This window comes from Punctularia strigosozonata, assembly GCF_000264995.1.
Source record: "Punctularia strigosozonata HHB-11173 SS5 unplaced genomic scaffold PUNSTscaffold_9, whole genome shotgun sequence".
NCBI lineage: Eukaryota > Fungi > Basidiomycota > Agaricomycetes > Corticiales > Punctulariaceae > Punctularia > Punctularia strigosozonata.
This window is the reverse complement of record NW_006767441.1, coordinates 802,895-824,102: the sequence shown is the minus strand read 5'-3', so window position 1 is coordinate 824,102 and position 21,208 is coordinate 802,895. Positions and strand designations below refer to the sequence as shown.

Below are 21,208 nucleotides of genomic sequence, written 5' to 3'. Positions count from 1 at the left end.
CTCGCCTTGATCGGGCGGCGACATTTCGACCGGCAATCCAGCTCTGTGTGTTCCCTCCGCTGGCGCCTTTCCACCACGATCTCTGTTTATCTTCCCGTCCATCTCCTCGGACGCCCGACAGGATGAAGCTCAGGGCCTTCAGTCTGCTCCTCTTGGCCGCCCTCCAGCCTGCCACGTCCGCTAGCGCCGCGAACCCGGTACGGCGAGACTACGCCAGCCACGAATACTATGTCATGCAACACGACCCCAGGGCCCCCGGAAGCGCATCGCTGGACGAGTGCGCCAAGGCTTTGGGCGTGGAGCTGGTTGACCGGGCGGGGGAGCTAAAGGATCATTGGCTGGTGCGGGCGCCCAAGGCCGAGGCGATGTCACGGAGAACGACGAGCGGGAGCGGAGTAGCGAGGGACGCGGTAGAAGAGAGGTGGGAGAGGCTACGGAGACGGGCGGCGAGCAGGAGGACCTCGATCTTTTCCACCCGCGCCGCGGACATGCAGCGGGCGAAGCGGGTCGCGAGCGCCATCCCGTATCTTGAGAAACAGGTGCCTCGGCAACGCGTAAAGCGGGACGACTCCCTCATCGCTCGTGCACCACCACCCATCATCGAGGAGGTCGGAGCCGGTGAAGGAGACGGATACAACGCGTCATCGGCGCATTCGGTTGCGCTACACTTCGGTTTCGCAGACCCTGAGTTCCAGAAGCAGTGGCATCTAGTGAACGACGAGTTTCCGGAGCATGCTATGAACGCAACGGGCATCTGGGAGATGGGAATCACGGGTGAGGGCATCATCAGTGCGCTAGTCGATGATGGATTGGACTATAACAGCGACGATTTGGCGGGCAACTTCGTACGCAGTCGTTTTTCTCTCCGTAAATCGGACCGTGTCTTAATGACTAGTGTCGGATCTTAGGATGCTCTTGGCTCGTATGACTTCAACGATCACGTCGACCTACCAACGCCCGTACTCTTTGACGATCACCACGGCACTCGCTGTGCAGGTCAAATCGCCGCCGTGAAGAACAACGTCTGTGGTGTCGGCGTTGCCTATGGATCTAAGGTCGCTGGTCTACGGATATTGTCGGGACCAATCTCAGGCAATATATAACTCCTTTTAGCATCAATATCGGCATACTGACGGCCTTGCTCAGATATCGACGAAGCCGCCTCGTTGAACTACGCATTCCAGAACACCTCCATCTATTCCTGTTCTTGGGGCCCTGCCGACGATGGTCGCTCGATGGAAGCACCTGGATACCTCGTTGAGAAGGCCGTCGTCAATGGCATCAACAATGGTCGAGGCGGGAAAGGCTCTATCTTCGTCTTTGCTGCCGGAAACGGCGCTGGCTCGGGTGACCAGTGCAACTTCGACGGGTATACGAACAGCATCTACAGCATCACCGTTGCAGCTATCGATTATAAGGGTCTGCATCCGTACTATTCCGAGAGCTGCGCGGCAAACATGGTGGTCGCATACACGTCCGGGTCAGGAAATCACATTGTGAGTGCATCTCAATATGTCGCGAGTCGGACAAGACTAACGTCCGGCAGGTGACTACGGACGTCGGTAAGAACAAATGCGCCAAGAACCATGGTGGTACCTCTGCTGCGGCGCCTAACGCCGTTGGGGTCTTCGCCCTCGCACTGTCAGTTCGCCCAGACCTTACGTGGCGTGACATGCAGCACCTTGCCATGCGTACAGCGATCAAGGTCAATGACGAAGATCCCGACTGGGAGACTACTGCCGCCGGACGCCCATACTCATACAAATACGGCTACGGCAAGCTCGACGCCTTCCACTATGTCACGGCCGCGCAGTCCTGGAAGCTCGTCAAGCCTCAGGCGTGGATGGAGCTACCCGCGATTCAGATTAATAACGGCACGATGAACCTCCTCGACGAGATGAGCGGCGGCGAGGTGATTGGGCCTGATGGTGTGGAGAGCAAGATGGTCGTGACGAAGGAGATGATGGAGCAGCATAACCTCGAGACACTGGAGCATGTGACGGTGCGGGTGTGGATTCAGCACGACCGGCGGGGAGACGTCGAAGTCGAGCTGACGAGCCCCAACGGGATCAAAAGTATTTTGGCCGGGAAGCGAAATGGAGATGCCGCGAAGACAGGGTTCCCCGGTTGGCGCTTCATGACGCTCAAGCACTGGTGAGTGTGATCATTGCGATGTGCCTTTCCTGTGCTCATGGTTTGGGTTAGGGATGAGGATCCAGTCGGCGAGTGGACGATCCGTGTCTCGGATCAGCAACAGGAGGGTCGTACCGGCTCCTTCCTCGGCTGGAGCATGTCCCTATGGGGGGCCACCATCGATCCGTCCAAGGTCAAGCAGTATGAAGTCCCGGTGGTGCAGAACGTCCTTCCGCCCTTAGAGACCGAGGAGGCGGACCATCCAGTAATCTCCTCTTCCACTGCCGCGGCTGCTACCTCGACAAAGACACGACCGAAGCCGACCGCTCACCTTCCGGGTGACCACGGTGATGCCGAGGGTGACGCTAGTACACCCGCTTTCACCAGCGGCGTGGAAGACGCCGTTGAAGCCACTGCATCGCCCACCATGACCCCAACGCCCGATGAAGGCTGGTTCTCGGACATGTCCAGCTTGGTGTCTGACCAGAAGTGGTTCGTTGGAGCGGCAGCCCTCGTGCTCGTCTTTGCCATAGCTGTCGGCATCTTCTTCTGGCGACGCCGCGTAGCGCAGAGGCGCCTGGCTCAGTACAGCAGCGTCGCTGGTGATGACCTTGCCATGAGCTCCGTGGGTCGTGGCGGGCGTTCCAACATCAGCGGAGCCCGCAACACCAAGGAGCTTTACGACGCGTTCGGCGAAGTTTCAGATGACGAGGATGCGGATGAAGAGACAGGCTTGCGTGGCGGCCGACCGCACGATCGCTCGCCTGCAGGCCTCGGTTTCCATTCTGGCTTCCTCGACGACGACGAACCAGCGTCCGCGCCCATGTATCGAGACAACCCAAGCGACATAGATCGCGTGCGAGAGCGGGTGGATAGTCCTGCCAGCGGGAGCGGGGTGGGGAGTGCGGACGGCAGCTGGGAGCACGCATCACAGGTTCGGTAGTACCATTGTTATTATGGACATGTAACGCAACATAATATATTATGCATTATTCGGGTTGGGTATCACTACACAGAATGGGTATCTATACGAGAGCGGCGACATCGTACCGTGCCGCGGCCTCAGGAGTCAGAGTAATTTATCAGGGTAAAAGCAACTTCAGTCGAGTCGCATGGCCAGCTGGCGATGACCATATTGAACCACGGAGTTTGGTTGCCAAGTGGATGACCAAGTTCTGCTTGCTGTCGAACGCGCATGCAGTTACCCAAAAGGCGGCACAGGGAGGTTGACAGCCGTTCTGACAAGTCATCGTGGCTTTGGCTATGTGCACCAATGAAGGCAGTCTGAAGGGGTAGATGTTGGTCATAGCACAACATGGCACAATTATCTGCATGGGCCTACCGCTTCCGTGACAGCCACAGTCATAGTCAATCCAGTTTCGTCTTCCAGCTCCAGGTAACCATTGCATCGGTGGTCTACGGCGAGGTCATCCAGGCCCGTAGATTCGTAACACGCGAAACAGCGTTGCATACACGGTTGCAAGCTGATGGGTGTCAGTCTGCTGACAAACGGTTTGAGGGATTAACTTACTACTCGTTGCAACGGCTGCAGCGGCGGACAATCCATTCTTGCAACCTTCTTGGCCCAAATTTGATTATGTGTGCGCGAAGCGTGAACTTTTGAAGGCGGGGCTCGCAATTTTGGATGGCATCAACGGCGCTCATTGGATTGTGACCGCTTTCCTGGGGGGGTATAACCCCTGTGAAATCTTCGACAGACGCTTCATCGGTTTCCATCTTAACTTCGGGCGTCTGTACGATGGTTTCTTGCTTGAACGGTGTCGCGAACGTGGTAGTGATCGTTTCCTGTTTCGACGTCCATTCGCTCTTACGCCTATACTTGGCTCAAACCGGCGCATCAGGTCATGAAGCGAGCAATCTCACCTGAGCAGTTCTTTGAAATGAGGGTTAGACCCTTTCTCATTGATTTTGACGATAAGGCGGCCGGATCCTCCCAGCTTACAGATGAGCTGGTTGTCTTTGACTCGAGTCATATGCAGCCGCACACTCCTTAGCTCGTAATAACCGAGTTGCTTGACTCTATCCGCTTGATCGCCTTCGAGAACTATCCGGAGGATCCTGCCCTCCAGACCTTCGGACCACGGTTGTCCTACTAGACCTCGTGATGCATCCAGCATGTATGGGTTTCTTGTGTAATCGGTACCGTATATGACGGTTTCCTCTTCATGAGCTATATGGAGAATCTATGAAAGGGTCAGCTGAGGAAGTTCAGGGAAGGAGATCCTCACTTCGAGCGTCAAGTTACAAAACTTTTCCTCGATAACGTCCTGTAGTAGTAGATGGGGATTACTGTCATAAGGCTGGTGAAGTGCCAGTTTCTCTTTTCGTCTGGATATTGATCAGCTTCGAGTTTGTCGTCGGGTGTATGCGGATAACCCACTTCAGCAGAGCGGAGAGATGCTGGTCGTTGCTGTCCTTCTTTTCATCGAGAAGGCGGGCCTTCTTTCCCTCCACAAACTTCGCCTCGACGTAACCTGAGTACGTACTCTTCTCCATCATCCTTACGTTGTCCATTCTCCAGAACTCTCCAGGATGCATCTCGTTCGCCAGTTTTGCGGCCTCATCCCACATCTCTACGCGTATTATTTTGTGGAACATTTTGGAATTACCTTCCTTGCAAGGATCCTCTTCCAGCCCTTCTCGCTCGGTGTAATCTGTCGCGTAGATCACCTGCGGGTTTGCAGTGTCTTCGCGGGTTCTATCCCTGGCTACTATCTGCAAGGGAGGAATATCAGAGCTTTGCAGCTATCAACGGCAGATTTCTGTGCACCTCCAGAGTACATGTGAAATAACCCGAAGCTTCGCTGATGAGACAATGCTGCCGTCTGGATTTCGCGGCTCTCTGAACAATCTGATGCTCGACCCCGGAATCAGGTAGTGATTCTCCTGGTCGCCGAGTGGAATTCCACCAGCTGGCAAGCTGCTGGAGGTACTCAGAAACCCCTGATTGAGCCGGTTCGATAATTACGCCATGTTCACCAGGGCCGCGGCGCATCTGCTTGGTGACGGGGTTATAGACTGCCCATCTGAATGTCTTGTAACCGACAAGGTTGATGCCTGACGCGCCGTTCTTGCTATACGTTCGCACCTGGAGGTCTGGGTGATGACAATGCGTATGCGGAGAAAGTACAGACGCACCGACCTTCATGCAGTGCAGAACTACGATATTGCCGGCAACAATTTGGGGCAACTGCTCTTTTGCTGGTTTGAAGAGGATGGCTGTCCATTCCGCTCCGCCAGCTTCGGTGCCTAGGGATGGATCTACAAGCCTGATGGAAAGCCTGAAATCTGAATAAGACGGCAGCCTCAGCAGATGCATCGACAATCATGGTTCAATCTCCAGTACCTTGCGCTTGGACTTTTGGTTCATAGATGTCGCCTCCGGACGTCACTACGCATATGATATCGACCTCCCCATTTTTCGCCAACTCGGATAGTCTACTATAAGGGTATGGCTATTCAAATTCGAGCTGAAGATGAGTGCTTCCCGCGCGTATACTAAAGTAGGAGGGTACTGACTGGTTTGGGAAAGGATGGCGAAGATTGAAGCTCAGGCTGCAGTTGAATGTTTTCGGCAGACGGTGTATATCCAAGAAGAACTCGTTGAGGCTGGGCTTCAGGCCCTTCAGGGAGCGCGACATTGCATGGGATGCGATCATCAGTAACTGGGCCCGTATGAGCAACGGCGCTCGCCAGTTGTGCGGTAGGAGGTACCGGATCCGGGACAGCAGCGACCGTCTCTGAAGGAGGCGGGTTGCACCCGGATGTAGGTTTGGCGAGCCGTTGTGTGCGAACATTCGCAGCCATTTCGTCTCGCAGTCGCTTCTCGTTTTGCTTTTTCGCTTTCCTCCTCCGGACTTTTTTGGATTGTCCTGCGTGAGGGTCGGCGATGACTGCATTGGTATTCGGCGCCGTATTCCCTGTATCTCTTATGGAGGCGATGTCGGTTACAGGCGAGGTGGAAACGGGTTCGGGTCGTCGACTACGCTGTGATGCATGAGCGGGAAGTGTCTCAACGGGTCGTTCCTGATTCACTGTAGAAAGGCCGGCGGTCTCAGCTTGGTTCAAGGGGGGCCGTTTGGCCGCCGTCTCAGGAGCTTGCGGACGCGCCGAATGCGTGGAACAGGAAGCTTCGGGTACGGACGTTTGCCGGATCATCCGTGGTTCGGGTATGCGCACAGGAAGCAAGGATACAGCAGTTGTAGGGGCAGCCGTTTGTTCAGAAATTGGTTTTGGAGCATGGTTGATGATTGGTTTGGCGTCGTTAGGCTCTGCCTGAGCAGGCGGCATGGGAGTTGAATACCAGTCCTCTTCCGCGGGAACAGAGTGATTTCTATTATCTTGAGTAGGAATTGCTTCAGGAGCTGTAATGCAGGTCAGGGCTACCAGCCGCCTAAATTGTGTAGGACTCGCCTGCGTCTACGTGTATAAGGCCGTCGGGATCAAATGCTTTGCCCTTCTTTCTCTCCACGAATTTCAGCGAGCAAGAATTGGTGTACAAGAGAGTCAAGCTGCTAATGTATGACGTGGGGTGAGTGGATGTAGCGCCGCAAAGACTGAGCAAAAGCCGCTCCCCCACTGTGAGAGGGAGGACACCAATTTGTAGGAGAGAATGGGAGAGGAGGGGATCCATCTTGATCTGTAGCCTTTTTCCCTCCTGTTCTGCCACAAATAGATAGCGTTTTCCTGGTTGGAACGGCCAAACCATATGTACTGAAAGGTCGAGGTATCCGGCTGTGTATACGTCCCCAGGAGCGAGTGTGGAAAGGTTGCGTTTGTCGATAGGCAGGAACTCATGTTGGACCTTAGGCTTTTTGCTTGACGTCCCGGAGGCTTCATCATTTCCCGGGGAGCGCTTCATTTTCGAATGGATCGCGATTGCTGGATACTGGAGGGACGGTCGTGACTCTGAGCTCGCGCCGCGCGGAGATGATGACGCTCACGCGACGCGTTCAACATGTGACCGCGTCTCCCACGGGCGACGGGCCACGCCTGCCTTTCTCTCTCGGCTAGCAGTCATGGCGCAACTATACCAAATCGCAGGGCCGCGAGCTCACTTCTGGTAGAATCGGACACGTCATGTTGTCTTTCTCCTGACGCCGAAGACAGGAAGTTTCGACCAGATGTGAAAACGGCGGCCGACAAACTTTTGGGATTAGAACAGAAAACAGGCGGTATACAATTAACTCTAGGTACCCTGGTCCACCGTCCATGATCCAGAAAGCACGAGAATTGACGCAGATTTCAGGCTTGGAGTCCTCTGGTGCTGCTTCCTTGTTGATCAGAGATACTCAGTGCATGGCTCTCGGTCTTCGTCTCCCTTCGAGTCCACGCCCCTTCTCACCACGCAACTTTGCCGCTCTATCTCCAATCTATTTTCTAGATCAGCAGTCGCTAATCAGGTTCTTGGAAAAAATCACTGCCAAGAATTTCAATAAGAGTGCAAGACTAACACAAAGTGACACCTCCAGAGCACGTTTTGAGATTTCCAGGTAACGACTACTGCCGTGTCCTCGGACAGGCAGGCGCTGATAAGCAGCCTGACCATAGGACCTTCCTACTGCACCTGGACAATTCAGTCTCCGGCAAAGATTTCGCTCTGCGTTTGGTCAATCTGGACAAGTTGCGCGTGGTGCCGCTTGCTGTGAACTTGGCCAGTATAGACCCCCGTAGCGGCTCCGAGCGGGAACGTGATCCAATAATCCTCGATGTCGGAGTCGGCGAGGCCAGATGCTGCGGAGAATACTTTCGGATGGTATCACGCTTCCATCTCAAGATCAAAGAAAAGCTCATCGTTGAGCCGAGAACGAGGAAGGTACGACACAAGTCTCTCCTCTGCTTGTTGTGCTCGCTCATGAGGGTTGAAGCCGTTCGAGCATGGGCACTCGGAAGAGCTCGAGCAGGTAGCGGCAGGCGAACGTCTACGTGAGCTCTTGGCCGACGGTGACCCGCTGGTCCTTCTGGTATACAATAGAAGCAGAACATTGAGCATCCTCCGGGCGCTCGGGATCGATCACTTTGATGGCAAGGTTTACAATATGGAGGACTTGTACTCGCCGGAATCCGAGCGCTCTACCTTTGCCCCTCGCAAGCCAAGATCGCGCTCTCCGCAGCGACGAGCTTCCGCGCACTACGCCGATCAATTGTCTTTGGACAGGAAGCGTGATTACGATGACAGGCAAATGGGCCGTAAGGATTTTGCTGATGACCGTGGCCGAACTGCACCTCCCAAGGACGCTGCTGATGCGCGTCCGATCAGCCGACAGGTATACATCCTGGATATTCAGGAAATGTATAACACCATGCTGTCGAGCAGCGACATTCACTCTTTGTCACAAGTCGCACTCGAACTTGGCGTTATCGACACTGATCCAGGCGGAATCTGCGCCGGGAACGAGGTTCAGTAAGGCTCTTTTTCTTGTCTGCGATATGTGACAATGCTTATTCCCAGCTAGGTGGCTGCTGGATATGTGGATATCGATGTCCAAAGGGGGATCCATTCTTCAGCAGCGTGAGGCAAGGGAGAGTGAGCGCCTGCAGAAGCAATGGCAGACACAACAGGCGAAAGCGGAGGCATCAACGCCTACTCCCATCAAGCAGGAGCAGCCGATCTCCGGAGAAGACAGTGATGAAGACCTTGTAAGCGATCCGAACGATGCTCTTGTTGAAGCAGCAGGCGGGACGACAAACATCACATTGGGCAAAGGAAGGAATCCCTACGACGAGAACGATGACGAGAACGATGATTCTGAAACCGAGGATTACGTCCCATACATCCAAGCGAGGGCTGCAAGATGATGCTCTTCTTTCTAGATGTGGTTTGTTGTATGACATATGAAACAGTTGTACTTGCTATGATACATTGTCTCGTTATCCTTCCTCTCCCCGGCGTCGCCGTAAATCCTGACGGGGATTCTTTCAGCGGAGTAGGGACTCTTCAAAGAACGTCCATAGAGCCATCGGGTTTTTGAAATCGTGGTGGACCACGCTTACTAACCACCGTTCATCACGAACCGATTCAAGGAGCTTTCGTTCTGCCGATCCGGGTGGATAAAACGATGCCCACTCTGACCATATAGAGAACGCTTCCTCCTGCAGGCGTGCGAGGTGAGCATAGAATATAGTTAGACGACAGAACCATCGGATAGGTGTACGGACCTTCCAAGACAGGAACGATTCGCGTTCAATGATAGTTGATTGCGCAATTTCCTGCCCGGGGAAGATACCCCATGTAACTGCATTCCGACCATCATCTGGAACGTTCGTACGACACTCTCCCTGAAACGGATACTTTGAATATAGAATAAGGCGGAGCCTATAGCATAGGCCTGACCTTCTGGTCAGCAGCAAAATAGCTGATCCATCCTCCGCCCTCCTTCTCGATAGCCTTCTCGATTTTGGCCACATCCTCCCGGTTCGCGAAGAATTCGACGAAGCACTTCTGGAAGACGTATCCGTCGCGCGGCCCCCATCCAACAACTTCGTCTTCAGAAGGCGCGCCATCGACTGCCGGCTGTGAACCGACCGTCCACCAGCCACGTTTGTTCAGCCGCTGGAGATGGGTGATAATCATACGAGTCTCCGACGACAAGGGACCTTGGGTAAATGGTGTTGTCAATATCTCAGAGTTATCGAGATACCGTACGAAGAGCGAGGTCAGGTCGTCCAACGTTTTGGGGTTTCCCCAAGCGTCAGTCGCTTCTGGTCGCTCGAAGGACGTCAAATCGTCTGAAGGAATATGAACAAAATAGATAAGCACCGTTACGACTGAGCCGCCCCATTGATCCTGATTCCCGAATGCAGGACTCTTGAAGTCTCCGAATCGTCCGTTAGGGAACTCGTCCCAAGTGGTCGCACTATTGATTTCGCCGCTTCCAAGCTCGCGGTCGGCCGCAGGCGCTGAAGATAACCCACTCGTTACTGAGTGCGCAGCGGTGATAGGGGTCACTAGGAGTTCAGAGTCTACGGAGTTCGTGTGTACCGCATCACCGGGAGTGTCCTGTCCGGAGCTTGTCAGTGGGGTAATCGGAAGATGATGGGAGATCAGCGTACGGCGATGAGCTTGTTCTTGGTCCGAGGGGTGTCACGAGGGTTTGTCCACCCAAGCGATTCCAGGACCCGTTGCACACTCTTCTCCAGGTTTAGGGTACAGAAGTGAACACCAGGGACTTTGCCACTACCGACAAGTTTACGGATCATATCCGTGGCCAATCTGATGCCGAATTCTTTGACTTGTTGGTCGTCGTGCTGATCCACTAGTGAACATCGTGATGCTTGGTGAATACTCGCTAGCTTACCTTGACAGCTTCAAGCTCTGAATGCAGCGAGGCGGGTATCTTGCTGCCGCATAATTTCGTCAAACGAAGGAACGAAGAGTAGGTTTGTAACGGCATGATGCCAGGGATCACAGGAACGTTGATGCCTGTGGCATTTGCTCAGACACATGTAAATCTTTTCCGACAGTTATGGCAAACCTCTGTCTCGAACTTTGCCCAGCCATCGTAGGAAGTTGTCTACGTCGTAAAACAGTTGCGTGACGATATAATCCGCGCCAGCGTCGACCTTATCTTTCAGCTTATCAATCTCAGCATCTTCATCCATCTCACGATCGGGGTGGCCGTCAGGATATGCTGGGAGCGAAATGAATATTCATTTGGGGTACATAGATGGACAGAAAATGGACCTGCCACGCCGATGCAGAACGCGGATGAGAATTCAGGGGAAGAGCGAATGTACGACACAAGGTCAATGCCATGGGCGAACCGAGGGTCTGTTGGTATCCAATATTCCTGACCTCTCGGTGGATCTAGAGGCTTGTTAGGCTATATGATAGCGAATGGAATGGGGATGATCTACCTCCGCGCAGGGCTAGGATATTTTGGATACCGCGTTCCTTCGCAGCCTGGTCATTCGATACTTATGGGTCTCTTGTCGTAAGGAAGGAAAGGAGTGACACACTCACCCTCAGCGCATCGTCCACAGTACCCTTCTCCATGTTCGTACAAGTCAGGTGCAGAACAGTGTCCACGCCATAGTCCTGTTGGGTCAGGCCAGCGAGTTCGAGACTGCGATCCTTCGTGGTACCACTTGCACCCCAAGTAATGCTTATCGCCAAAGGATTGAGCTTAGAAAGGCGAGATATCCGCGACAAGAGGTTTTCAAAGCCTTGATTTGTCTTCGGCGGGAAAAACTCGAAGGTGAAGAACGGCCAATCCTGGTGAGCCGCAATCTTGTCAGCTAGTTTCATGGTCGATATATCCCGGCCTCAAGATGTTATCTGCACAAGTTATGAAAGCCTCCAGGCAACAGACGCGAGTTTGGCTATGAAGGTTGGCTCCGATCTCAGATGAGAGGAGGGAGACAAAGCAGTTAGTTGTGAAGGCCGTCGGACCGAAGTCGGTTCACACCACGATGTCCCTCCGAAGCTCTTCCCTCCGTCGACCATGCCCGCCAGCAGGTCAAAACATGCTCCAGGGTCGAGCGTCACCACGGCTTGGCTGAATCTGGTGCTGCTCAGCACGGTTTTGATTCTTAGCCTTGTCCAACCTTCATACGGGCGGTCGACGCTCGGAGAACGTGCACTTACTCAACTCTCGGCGTCCGACATCTCATCATTGGTTTCATCCCCGGATCCAGCAAAAAACGTCGATATCTCGAATTCCAAATCTCACCTGTCGAAGATATTAATCCCCCGGCCTCGTATGTATTCACGTCGGCGAGCCAGGAGCGCAACCTTGAACTTCGTTCGCAGCGGACACGGCGAACAACACTATTGTCAAAGACTATATTGTCAAGACGCTGAGGAAACTCAAATGGGACGTGGAAGAAGACTCATTCAATGACACTACTCCTTACGGAGTAAAGCGATTTACGAATATCATCGCGACCAAGGATCCCTCGGCACCCCGACGTGTTATACTCGCAGCGCATTTCGATAGCAAATTCTTTCCCACTTCTCCACAGAACCAGGTACGCGACTCTTCCAATGCTCACGTCCAGTATGTGCTCATCCGCACCGAGTTCGTGGGTGCAACAGATTCGGCAGCGCCATGCGCGGTGCGTTGATGCGACACAATGTCATTTGGATCTAGCTGACGTTGCACAGATGATGCTCGATCTTGCAGAATCGCTCAATTCACTCCTGGACCATCGTGCAAAGCAGCTAGAAGACGGCCTTGCCGACAATGACGACATGGCCGAGACTACATTGCAGCTTGTCTTTTTCGACGGCGAGGAAGCGTTCAAGGAATGGACAAAGACGGACTCCGTTTACGGTGCGAGGTATAAGCTATGCCTGTTCCTCTTACCGCCTGATATGGAGGCTACGTAAGACATCTTGCCGCCAAATGGGCCAGCACGTATATCAATCCCAACACGAAACGAAGGTTGCTCTCATCGGTGGCTACGGAAATATCGACAATCGAACATCTGATCCTCCTCGACCTGCTTGGTGCACCCAACCCTGTTATCCAGTCCTTCTTCAAGGAAACAGCTTGGTTATTCGACGCTATGGCGTCTGCTGAACAGAGGCTCCGCGACAGTGACGCGTTTAAGGGGGAAGACAACTGGCACAGTTTTTTCAAGCAGCGAACTGGGAATGAATTCGGCGGGTTCATTGAAGATGATCATATCCCTTTCCTCAAAGAAGGCGTGGACGTACTACACATTATCGCAAGCCCTTTCCCGAGGGTGTGGCATACGCTCCAGGTACGTTAGACCAACCTGGCTGTGTCATGACACTCACATATGCGTTCAAGGACGATGCCTCAGCGCTCGACCTACCGACTATGCGAAGATGGAACTTGATACTGCGGGTTTTCATGTCGGAATATCTCGGGTTGAAACCAGATGCTCATGGTCGACGGTCTCGCGCGTCAGAGGATCTTGTGAGCCTCTTCCGTGCTAACTCAGGGTCCATCGAACTGACGAATGCCTAGTAGACGTCCTAACTGAATTGTATCATAGAGTAATCATACGAAGGCGGATTCAACAATCGTCTCAGGAAACGCATTCTTAGTTCCAGGCTCGGATATTGTTCAAGACTTCTGCACGAACACCTGCCAACGGGTCAAGTAGCCCACTTTGTGAAGCGCAGCCTCCCACGCAACGAGCAGCCTGGTTTCGCGCCAACCTTGTATCCCAGCCTGGGCAATCGATGCATTACGTGCGGTGCCCTTCCGCTCCAGAAGTGCCACGACGTCGTCAAGGTACTTGGCATATGAGTTGGAGATGTTTCGAATTGAGACAATGGCGAGTGGTGTCGGCCCAGATACCAGCAACTCGAGGCTGTGATGCAAGGACGTGAAGAACGGCATTGGTGCGCGTTGGGTCGTATGTTTGCGAGCAAAGAACGGCAACGCAGTGAAGATAAACACATCCTCGTTAACCTTGAATCTTGAGCTGCAGGTTGTGAAGGTGATAGGCACCGGACTGTCACGACTGAGCGACATTCGCGAGGTGGATATTCCGACTTCGAAGGTCGGCGCGATGCTTGCGATAGAGGGGCATTGTTCCCAGTTTCCGTTGCTGCGTTGAGATGGCGTCACTGGAAGAGATCATCGTGTTCGTTACGTGGCTTATTGCTATGAAGTAAATTTAGGCGCATATACTCACTCAGCGCAGGTTTCATCTACGCTGTGTTAAATCAATCCTGAAACGAAGATGGTCTGGGTGGAATGTACGGACCCTGCTTGCAGACAAGAACCAAGCAATGGCTGCCGCTCGAGCGTCGGCATCGACTGCGAGGCTGAACCTATGGCCGTAGCAGACAATCGCATTCTGAAGAAGCACGGGTAGATCCTGAGACGGGTTTCTGAGTTGGATCCGTCCGTTGACTATGTCTTCTATGAGGGTAGAGACTGGCAGCTCCAGAAGAACATGTTCCGACTTGTCCCCCTTTCGAGCGGCGTTCAGATAGACAGTCGGCCAGATCGATCGGCAAGGAACCAGAGTTGTCTGCAGCGCATGGAGTGTATCCGTGTACCTCGCCGAGGGGGAGCGGGATTCGCGAGCCTTGCTCCACGCAAAGGCGAGAAGGACGAATACAGAGAGGGCAGTAATAGAGTATCTCAAAAGAACGCCTTCACTTTGCGTCGCAATGAGATACGAAGCCTTAACCAATTCTGAGATGGATCGATATGCATGTTGGGTGTTGCGAGCAATTAGCAGTGCAATGGGCGAGGCTTGAATCATCTTATAAGAACCAGAGGAAGTAAACTTCAGGTTGCAGCCGGGGGCTCCGCCAATGCTAACGGAAACGGCTCCCAATATAGCAATCTTGAAGCCCAATAAGGGAAAGGACACACAATCACGTGAGTCTACTTGACACGAGGCCTCACTTCACTAGGACTGCGAGCCTTTGCTTTAGTGCGATACATCCTAGGGCGGCGATAAACTCCTTAGAAACCTCTAGGTCTCGTTACACAACAGCAACAAAAAGATGGAGCTTTGTATCGAGCGTGTACCTCATACAGCGACGGTTTACGAGGTAACAAAGCTCCTGGCCGCGCAAGCCTTACACACCGAGGCGTTCATCGATCGAGACGATCCGATGTCTCGATTGATGAACTTCAAAGTCAGTGAACTTGATTGGGTATGAATCTTTCCGTCAGGTTCCTATAGTAAGCTCTAGGTTTTCTTGGAACCAGCTGGCTATGGGGTGCAGAATAAGGGCTATGGGTACCTCGTTCTGCCCACCGCCAAAGCCGCGGAGAAATTCCTGCGTTTGGCTCGTGATAATCCCATCCGGATGAATGGGAGGAAGCTCTGGTTCAGCAAATCTGGCAAGAAGCCTACTAAGGCGATCATACAGCAACTCCTCAAGGCGCCCTACGTGGACCCGGATATTGACGAAGAGCGCCAGCGCCGTACGCCATGTAACGAACTTTTCGTTCTCATAAATTGATTGATTTTATAGTGGAGACTGTGTTGGACGAGCATCTGCGAGTCGCCAGTGTGCAATTTGGCGTTTACCATCGCAAAACGCCGCAATCCAGCAGAGAGTTCTCCGTCGAATGGAACAAAGACTTCTTGTCGAATGGTCACGTTGCGTGGGTGAAACTGCACTATTCGCATAAATGTATGCGGGTACAGGTAGGTTATGTGCTTGTCCTAGTCGTACTTGTTACTATTACTAACAGGAATTAGCTCGGAAACAAGGCAGGGCAGTCGGCGCTATCCTTGTATCTCTGCTGATAAAATCCATCAGGTAACGGATGAAATCGGTCAAACTATTGTCGTTCGCTTCAACACGATCATCCGTCTTGGGTACGGCTACGACTTCGGAAATCCTTGTACGTCACCTTTCTTCGAGAATCATAGGTTCTTATCTTCTTCTGCACAGTTGTATGCTTTGAGCTCAGTACTCCAGCCCTATTGGAACAGGAAGAATTTTATCGCGCTATGACTGGTGATGATGCCCAAGACAACAGAAATTTCAGGCATCGTTTAGTGGGCTTGGACGAAGCACATAAGCGAATCGCGCCGTATGCCCATCAAGTGACCATTGAGGTGCTGTCACGTCATCATCTTACTGATATCTTGTTTGATAGCTTCGCATGGTCCTTGTTGACGAACCCGCACTCCGGACCTTCATTAACCTGGCTAAAGTAGCAGGTCTGCCTATGCCTGTTCACTGCAAACTTGAAGCATGCGAACGCGGGTTCTACACGACGGAGCGGCTTCGGCAAGTTCAAGGCGTGTTCAAACAGATGCAGTGGGCCGTTGCCTTTCAACTTGAGCTCCTCCTCCGGAATCGACTACTGACGTCGGATGAGTTGCTTTCGGACGACCTTTGGCCCAACATCCGCAGTCTATATGAAAACAATCCTCAGGCAGCCGCAGAGATTCTGCGGAGCTTTGCTGAGGCTGTTCGCAGCCGTGCATCCGGAGAAACACCCGGAGACTGTCTTCAGCGACTTTTACTGAAGCCAAGGACCGCCACTACGTGCCCCAGCGGCATGTTCTCCTGCTATCACATCACATTTTGTCCTTCACGGATGATTCTCGAGGGGCCATTCCCGACGCAAGGCAATCGGGTTATCAGGGAATACTCGGGATACGAAGAGCACTTCGTACGGGTCGACTTCCGCGAGGAAGATGGTTTGCAATACCGGTGGGACAGAGAGGTTGATTGTCGCTCCTTTCTGGCCGAGCGAGTCGGCAGGATATTGAAGGAGGGATTCGAGCTTGCTGGACGACACTTTCAATTTCTTGCTTACTCGTCTTCCGCATTGAAACAGCATGCAGTGTGGTTTGTTCATCCTTTTGAGCATCACGAAAAGGGTTCAGTGGACGCGTACATTATCCGTGATCGCCTTGGTGATTTCTCTGGGGCCATCGACAACAATAACGAGACACGGGATGCGAAAACCATCCAACTCAGAATGCAGCCCTCTAAATGTACGGGTTCTACCCAAGGTCACTAATTCGTTGTTCATTGCATTCATAGACGCTGCGCGCATGGCACAGGCATTCACTGCCACGGATCCTTCTGTCCGCATCAATGAGGACCAATGGCAAGAAATACCAGATCTAGGCAAGGAACCTCATCTGCATACTGATGGCTGCGGCACGATCTCTCGGAAGCTTGCCGACATGATATGGGCCGCGTTATGCAAGGATCGACCTTATTTCCAAGCTTGCAAGAGCTCTCCTGACTGCGTAAGGCACATCCGCACTTTTGGCTGCCACGCTCGCGCTAACATTTTCTACAGTACCAAATTCGTTTCCTGGTATGATTTTTGCATTTTTCCGTTGTCAGTGCCATTATATCCCATGTTCAGGGCTACAAAGGTATAGTCACCGTTGACGAGACGCTTGAGGGAGAGCAGATGTGCTTGCGTCCCTCGATGAACAAGTTTCGTGCCCATAAGACACCCTCCGCGGAAATCGAGATCGCCAAGCCGTTTTGGAAACCAACGCAGGTCAATCTGAACCGGTAGGGATTTTGATTCGAGACTTTTTGTTATTGATGCTGGCGTGTCTCATGTTCTGTTCTCGCCAGCGCTCTCATCATGATCCTTGAGGATAGGGGTGTCAGCTGGAAATGCTTCATGAAACTTCAAGACGAAGCAGTTCGGGACATCAATACCGCCAGCTTTTCCATAGACAACTTCGTTCGGATGCTTTCCGACAGAGGTGCTGGCCTGGGATCAAACTACCGGCTCCTATACATCATGAGGAATCTTGCCGAGCTTGGCTTTGATTTCAAGCAGCGACTCCGCGTGCAACCTCTGAGCCACCCCTTCATCCTGCGTCTGGTCGAGTTTATTCGGCATCACCTCCTCCGGTGAGTTTTCACGATTTTGCTCCACCAGCTCATGATTCCAGTTCTCTGGCAAGATTTTTCCTATTGCCCTGCCTTATCTGTTGATTCCAAGTATCATCGTCTAACTGCAACAACAGGGAGATCAAACATGGCGCAAGCATACCATTGCGAGATGCTTATCTGCTGCCTGGGGTCGCTGATGAAGGACCGGCGTACGAGGCACGGGGACACCAGAATGTGTTCAAATTGGCAGAGAATCGGATATTTGGTACGCCTGACGAATACTCGTTGACCATAACATAAGTACTGAATTTCGAATGGCCACAGCGTGTGTCCAGGGACCAGATGACGTCGAACCGAAATGGTTGAAGGGTAATTGCGTCATCTGGCGGAGTCCGGTCGTTCATCCCGGCGACAGTAAGCCATTCGCAATATTGAAGGATCCTGCATTGACTTCGTTGTGCGTAGTACAACGAGTGTATGCCATCGGAAAACCTCCCGAGGACCAGCTTTGCTTCTTCTCTCGCCTGAAGAATGTCGTGGTACTTCCATCTGTTGGTGCGCTTGCTTAAAGGTCCATAACATCGAATACCTCTAACGAGCGTCCAGGTGAACGCAGCTTGGCTAGCTGCCTAGGCGGTGGCGATCTGGATGGAGACGAGTACTGCGTCAGCATGCTTCCAACACTGCTGCCAACGGAACAGCAGCCGCCGGCTGAATATCCTCCTGTCGAAACCTTGACCCTGGATCGACCTGCTGAAATCGATGATATTTGGTGCGTACCATGAAATAAACCTGTACGCTCTCTGAGATCTCGCGCAGCGATTTCATAGTAGAATATGTCCATTCCGATGTTCTTGTAAGCAAACGTTCAAGGACATGTTGATGACAGACATTGAGCACTATATCCCATAGGGCTTGTTGTCAGACAAGCACCTAGTGATTGCCGGTACGCAAGTCTGATGGAGCAGAGACTAGATGACACTGACTGCAGTAATATCGTAGATCAATCCAAGGATGGTGTTCGTGACGAGAAATGTCTCCGTCTCGCCGAACTGTGCAGTCAGGCTGTTGATTATGCCAAGAACGGCATCGCAATCAATCTTGCGAAAGAGAAGCGGGCCATGAAACAGGTCAGTGCTAAGCACTTCTGACAAGAAATGGCTTCTGACAAGAAATTTGTTTTCTCAGCTCATCCCTTTCAAACCGGACTGGCATGTGAGTGAATGCGGTGTAATGCAGGCAGCTCACCTCTGAGTTGTGCCTTAGGCGGCAGAAATCATATCCCCTAGGTCAACCGATTACTATGAAAGCAGGTCCGCGAAGCATGTGGTGACGACGATGAAAGCGCTGACGCAGTCCTAGTCGCGCGTTAGGACATCTGTACCGCGAGATCCGGTTGACTGAGCCGGAGGAAGATTATCCTGAAGCTCATGGGGTTCACAACGCGATATCCGGTGCTCTGCGGAAAACCTTGAAACGGTTCGCGAAGACGGGTTTATGCCTGTCAGCTGAGACCGAGGCCCCGGATTGGGTAGCGCAGCTCTATGAATCCTACGTCAGTCTTGACCACCTGCTGTTTCTACCGTACTCTGATTTCGTACAAGGTCGCGGAGATGCGTTACATATGCAGCACTCATACACTCTTGACCGGTAACGGAAATCCGCTTGAAGAAGAAGAAGTGGTTGTTTCTACCATCCTCGCCAAATGCTCTCAAAAGCGCCTTCGGAAGGAGCGCGTTTTTCGCATGAAGGAACACAATCGCACGCTTGTCAATGATGTGCGTCACAAGCTATGGATTCATCCTTCGCATGCAGACATCGAGGAGCATCCGGACGCAAAGACGCAACGGCTTTACCGGTCGCTCGAAAGAGCGTGGACGGCATGGTGCTTGAGTGTCAGGAAACAGCACGAGTTTGGAGCCAACAGCTTCGGGCTTATTGCTCTCGCAATCATTTTCGATTGCAAAGAAGAGCTGGAGTGTCTGATCCTGAAGTGAGGTTGAAGCACGTAAGCGGCGTTCAATCTACCGAACGACATCGTGAATGACGAAATGTTTTGTTACCAGATCGACCACCTCTCATGTACTATTCACGTCCTGATTCTGAGAGACTCGCTATGAAGTGCTTTACGCTGTCTTATCGCTTGCTGTCCTTGCTCGTGTTATTTCCGTGTATGTCCTGTGTGTGGGTTGTCGAAACATTGCCCATGCTTCAACAACACGCAAAAACTGTGATTGCAACTTGTAACCTATACAACTTGCTAGTAGTTCAATGTCTCCATCAAGGCGTCCATGATCCTGAGGGCGTCCGGTACATAAAACTTCTCATACTGAAGCCCTACCGGTGTGTCCCATCCCGTCACCCTTCGCACAGGTGCGCTCAATTTAAGGAAGCATCGTTTCTGAACCTCGGCTGCAATCTCGGCACCGACACCGGCCGTCGGGCCTGCCTCGTGAACGATGACCAACCGACCTGTCCGGTTTACGCTGGCGACGACGGTGTCAACATCCCAGGGGAGTATTGTACGAAGGTCAATGAGTTCGACGCTAGCGGAGCGTAGAGAGGCAGGGACATGTGACGATATCGACTCCGGTGGATCCGCAAGCATCGAGAGTGCATTATGACAGGTGTAGACTGGAGTACCCCAAGAGAGCACAGTGAGGTCAGAACCCCGCACCAGTGTCTCTGCTGTTGAGAGCGGAAGCATGAAGTCGTCGATTGGGACCTGTTCCACCGACGACCGATAAAGAATCTTGGGCTCCATGAAGATTACCGGATTTGGGTCACGAATGGACGAGAGTAAGAGGCCCTTGGACTGCAGGGGCGAGCGTGGAATGACCACTTTGAGTCCCGACGCGCCCATGAAGAAGCCCTCCGGGGATTGAGAATGGTAGAGCCCTCCATGGCCAACGGACATCGTGGGGCAGCGCACCGTTAAACCACCGACGTTGAACTGCCCTCCAGAGCGGTAGCGATACTTGGCGGCCTCGTTGACTAGCTGCGATGCAGGGCAAGTCAGCGTACGCTTCTGTGCGATGGAATAGGCACGAGACATACCTGATCGAAAGCGGGGAAGATGTAGTCAGCGAACTGTATTTCTGCTATCGCGGTGTGACCCATAGCTGCGAGGCCGATCGCGAAGCCAGCGATGCCCTGCTCGGTAAGGGGCGTATTGAACACCCGTTCGCGACCGAACTCTTCAGCGAGACCCTACGGAGTGTGGCAATGGCATGAGCCTAGTGACAAAGAGATCATACGGGGAAGGATGAACCATTGTACACCTGAACACGCCGCCGAAGGCAACATCCTCGCCAAAGACAACAGCAGTATCATCTTTGGTAAGCGCAATGCTCATTGCATCGCGAACTGCCTGGCACAGATGAATTCAGTCCTACCAGTTTGGTCGTGCTAGTGGGGGGCCTAGCATACCTGGTACATGTTCATCTTCCGCGTCTCCCGTCCTGTGAAGGGATCACCCGGGTCATCATCGTGCCATTGCAGTCCTGGAGTTCGTAACGCTTGATCGCGTGTGTGCTTGAGTACTGTGCGCGTGAAGTGCGAACATCAGCGTCCCTGAGCAAGAAGTGTGGGGTAAACGGGATACGGACGCGGGGAGGTGGCAATTGATGGCGAATGGCCGCCGGCTGGCGGCGTCGACACGGAGGCCTGAGCAGCGCCGACATCGGTGCTCGCGGTGGACGACTGCCAGCGACGTGCTCGGCATCTGCAGGTAGTGAGTGTCCGCTGTGCTCTCCGCCTCGCGAGCGTCGTGAACGACATGGC

At 53.0% G+C, this 21,208-nt stretch overlaps 7 protein-coding genes across 7 annotated transcripts; 4 read left to right on the top strand and 3 right to left on the bottom strand.

Moving 5' to 3' along the window:
• The first annotated feature begins 18 nt into the window (after positions 1–18).
• On the top strand, positions 19–3,333 carry PUNSTDRAFT_53587 (kex protein). The gene is made up of 5 exons (XM_007385448.1): positions 19–845; positions 909–1,092; positions 1,147–1,496; positions 1,547–2,154; positions 2,206–3,333. The coding sequence occupies exons 1-5, from the start codon at positions 123–125 to the stop codon at positions 3,074–3,076; spliced, it is 2,736 nt and encodes a 911-aa protein (XP_007385510.1). The 5' UTR covers positions 19–122; the 3' UTR covers positions 3,077–3,333.
• Positions 3,196–6,444, bottom strand: PUNSTDRAFT_127012 (uncharacterized protein; the record flags this gene model as incomplete). The annotated part of the gene is made up of 10 exons (XM_007385447.1): positions 3,196–3,417; positions 3,476–3,617; positions 3,665–3,967; positions 4,018–4,337; positions 4,383–4,482; positions 4,535–4,869; positions 4,925–5,250; positions 5,293–5,442; positions 5,501–5,609; positions 5,674–6,444. 10 exons carry the CDS (start codon positions 6,442–6,444, stop codon positions 3,196–3,198), a joined length of 2,778 nt encoding a protein of 925 aa, XP_007385509.1.
• Positions 6,445–7,262: 818 nt separating this feature from the next.
• Positions 7,263–8,952, top strand: PUNSTDRAFT_127011 (uncharacterized protein; the record flags this gene model as incomplete). Its single annotated transcript, XM_007385446.1, has 5 exons — positions 7,263–7,346; positions 7,403–7,646; positions 7,705–7,969; positions 8,022–8,557; positions 8,610–8,952. The coding sequence occupies exons 2-5, from the start codon at positions 7,453–7,455 to the stop codon at positions 8,950–8,952; spliced, it is 1,338 nt and encodes a 445-aa protein (XP_007385508.1). The 5' UTR covers positions 7,263–7,346; positions 7,403–7,452.
• A 27-nt stretch (positions 8,953–8,979) lies between these two features.
• Positions 8,980–11,481, bottom strand: PUNSTDRAFT_53586 (MTHFR-domain-containing protein). The gene is made up of 10 exons (XM_007385445.1): positions 11,117–11,481; positions 11,011–11,056; positions 10,838–10,960; positions 10,629–10,784; positions 10,452–10,576; positions 10,207–10,401; positions 9,914–10,153; positions 9,488–9,862; positions 9,313–9,432; positions 8,980–9,246 (listed from the first exon to the last, which is right to left on the bottom strand). The coding sequence occupies exons 1-10, from the start codon at positions 11,399–11,401 to the stop codon at positions 9,073–9,075; spliced, it is 1,839 nt and encodes a 612-aa protein (XP_007385507.1). The 5' UTR covers positions 11,402–11,481; the 3' UTR covers positions 8,980–9,072.
• Positions 11,482–11,597: 116 nt separating this feature from the next.
• Positions 11,598–13,178, top strand: PUNSTDRAFT_104788 (glutaminyl-peptide cyclotransferase-like protein; the record flags this gene model as incomplete). The annotated part of the gene is made up of 7 exons (XM_007385444.1): positions 11,598–11,853; positions 11,906–12,123; positions 12,175–12,210; positions 12,260–12,435; positions 12,486–12,861; positions 12,912–13,040; positions 13,095–13,178. The coding sequence occupies 7 exons, from the start codon at positions 11,598–11,600 to the stop codon at positions 13,101–13,103; spliced, it is 1,200 nt and encodes a 399-aa protein (XP_007385506.1). The 3' UTR covers positions 13,104–13,178.
• A 1,415-nt stretch (positions 13,179–14,593) lies between these two features.
• PUNSTDRAFT_144738 (RdRP-domain-containing protein) lies at positions 14,594–19,422 on the top strand (the record flags this gene model as incomplete). The annotated part of the gene is made up of 22 exons (XM_007385443.1): positions 14,594–14,728; positions 14,786–15,020; positions 15,071–15,246; positions 15,301–15,312; positions 15,362–15,446; positions 15,497–15,651; positions 15,705–16,554; positions 16,604–16,815; positions 16,869–16,886; positions 16,938–17,092; positions 17,159–17,443; positions 17,560–17,690; positions 17,750–17,839; positions 17,891–17,980; positions 18,032–18,197; positions 18,245–18,281; positions 18,338–18,371; positions 18,428–18,555; positions 18,614–18,640; positions 18,692–18,738; positions 18,788–18,980; positions 19,030–19,422. The coding sequence occupies 22 exons, from the start codon at positions 14,594–14,596 to the stop codon at positions 19,420–19,422; spliced, it is 3,654 nt and encodes a 1,217-aa protein (XP_007385505.1).
• Positions 19,423–19,685: 263 nt separating this feature from the next.
• Positions 19,686–21,205, bottom strand: PUNSTDRAFT_71148 (pyruvate dehydrogenase; the record flags this gene model as incomplete). The annotated part of the gene is made up of 5 exons (XM_007385442.1): positions 19,686–20,423; positions 20,483–20,635; positions 20,697–20,795; positions 20,855–20,967; positions 21,034–21,205. The coding sequence occupies 5 exons, from the start codon at positions 21,203–21,205 to the stop codon at positions 19,686–19,688; spliced, it is 1,275 nt and encodes a 424-aa protein (XP_007385504.1).
• Between the last annotated feature and the right edge of the window lie 3 nt (positions 21,206–21,208).

What these genes read in the sequence shown, in the direction of transcription:
- PUNSTDRAFT_53587 (XM_007385448.1), top strand. Translation starts at nt 123, where the DNA reads ATGAAGCTCAGGGCCTTCAGTCTGCTCCTCTTGGCCGCCCTCCAGCCT. An exon ending in CCGGGTCAGGAAATCACATT is followed by an intron (nt 1,497 to 1,546) that starts GTGAGTGCATCT and finishes AACGTCCGGCAG; the next exon opens with GTGACTACGGACGTCGGTAA. An exon ending in TTCATGACGCTCAAGCACTG is followed by an intron (nt 2,155 to 2,205) that starts GTGAGTGTGATC and finishes GGTTTGGGTTAG; the next exon opens with GGATGAGGATCCAGTCGGCG.
- PUNSTDRAFT_53586 (XM_007385445.1), bottom strand. Translation starts at nt 11,401, where the DNA reads ATGAAACTAGCTGACAAGATTGCGGCTCACCAGGATTGGCCGTTCTTC. An exon ending in GTTCTGCATCGGCGTGGCAG is followed by an intron (nt 10,785 to 10,837) that starts GTCCATTTTCTG and finishes TTTCGCTCCCAG; the next exon opens with CATATCCTGACGGCCACCCC. An exon ending in CAGAGCTTGAAGCTGTCAAG is followed by an intron (nt 10,402 to 10,451) that starts GTAAGCTAGCGA and finishes CTAGTGGATCAG; the next exon opens with CACGACGACCAACAAGTCAA.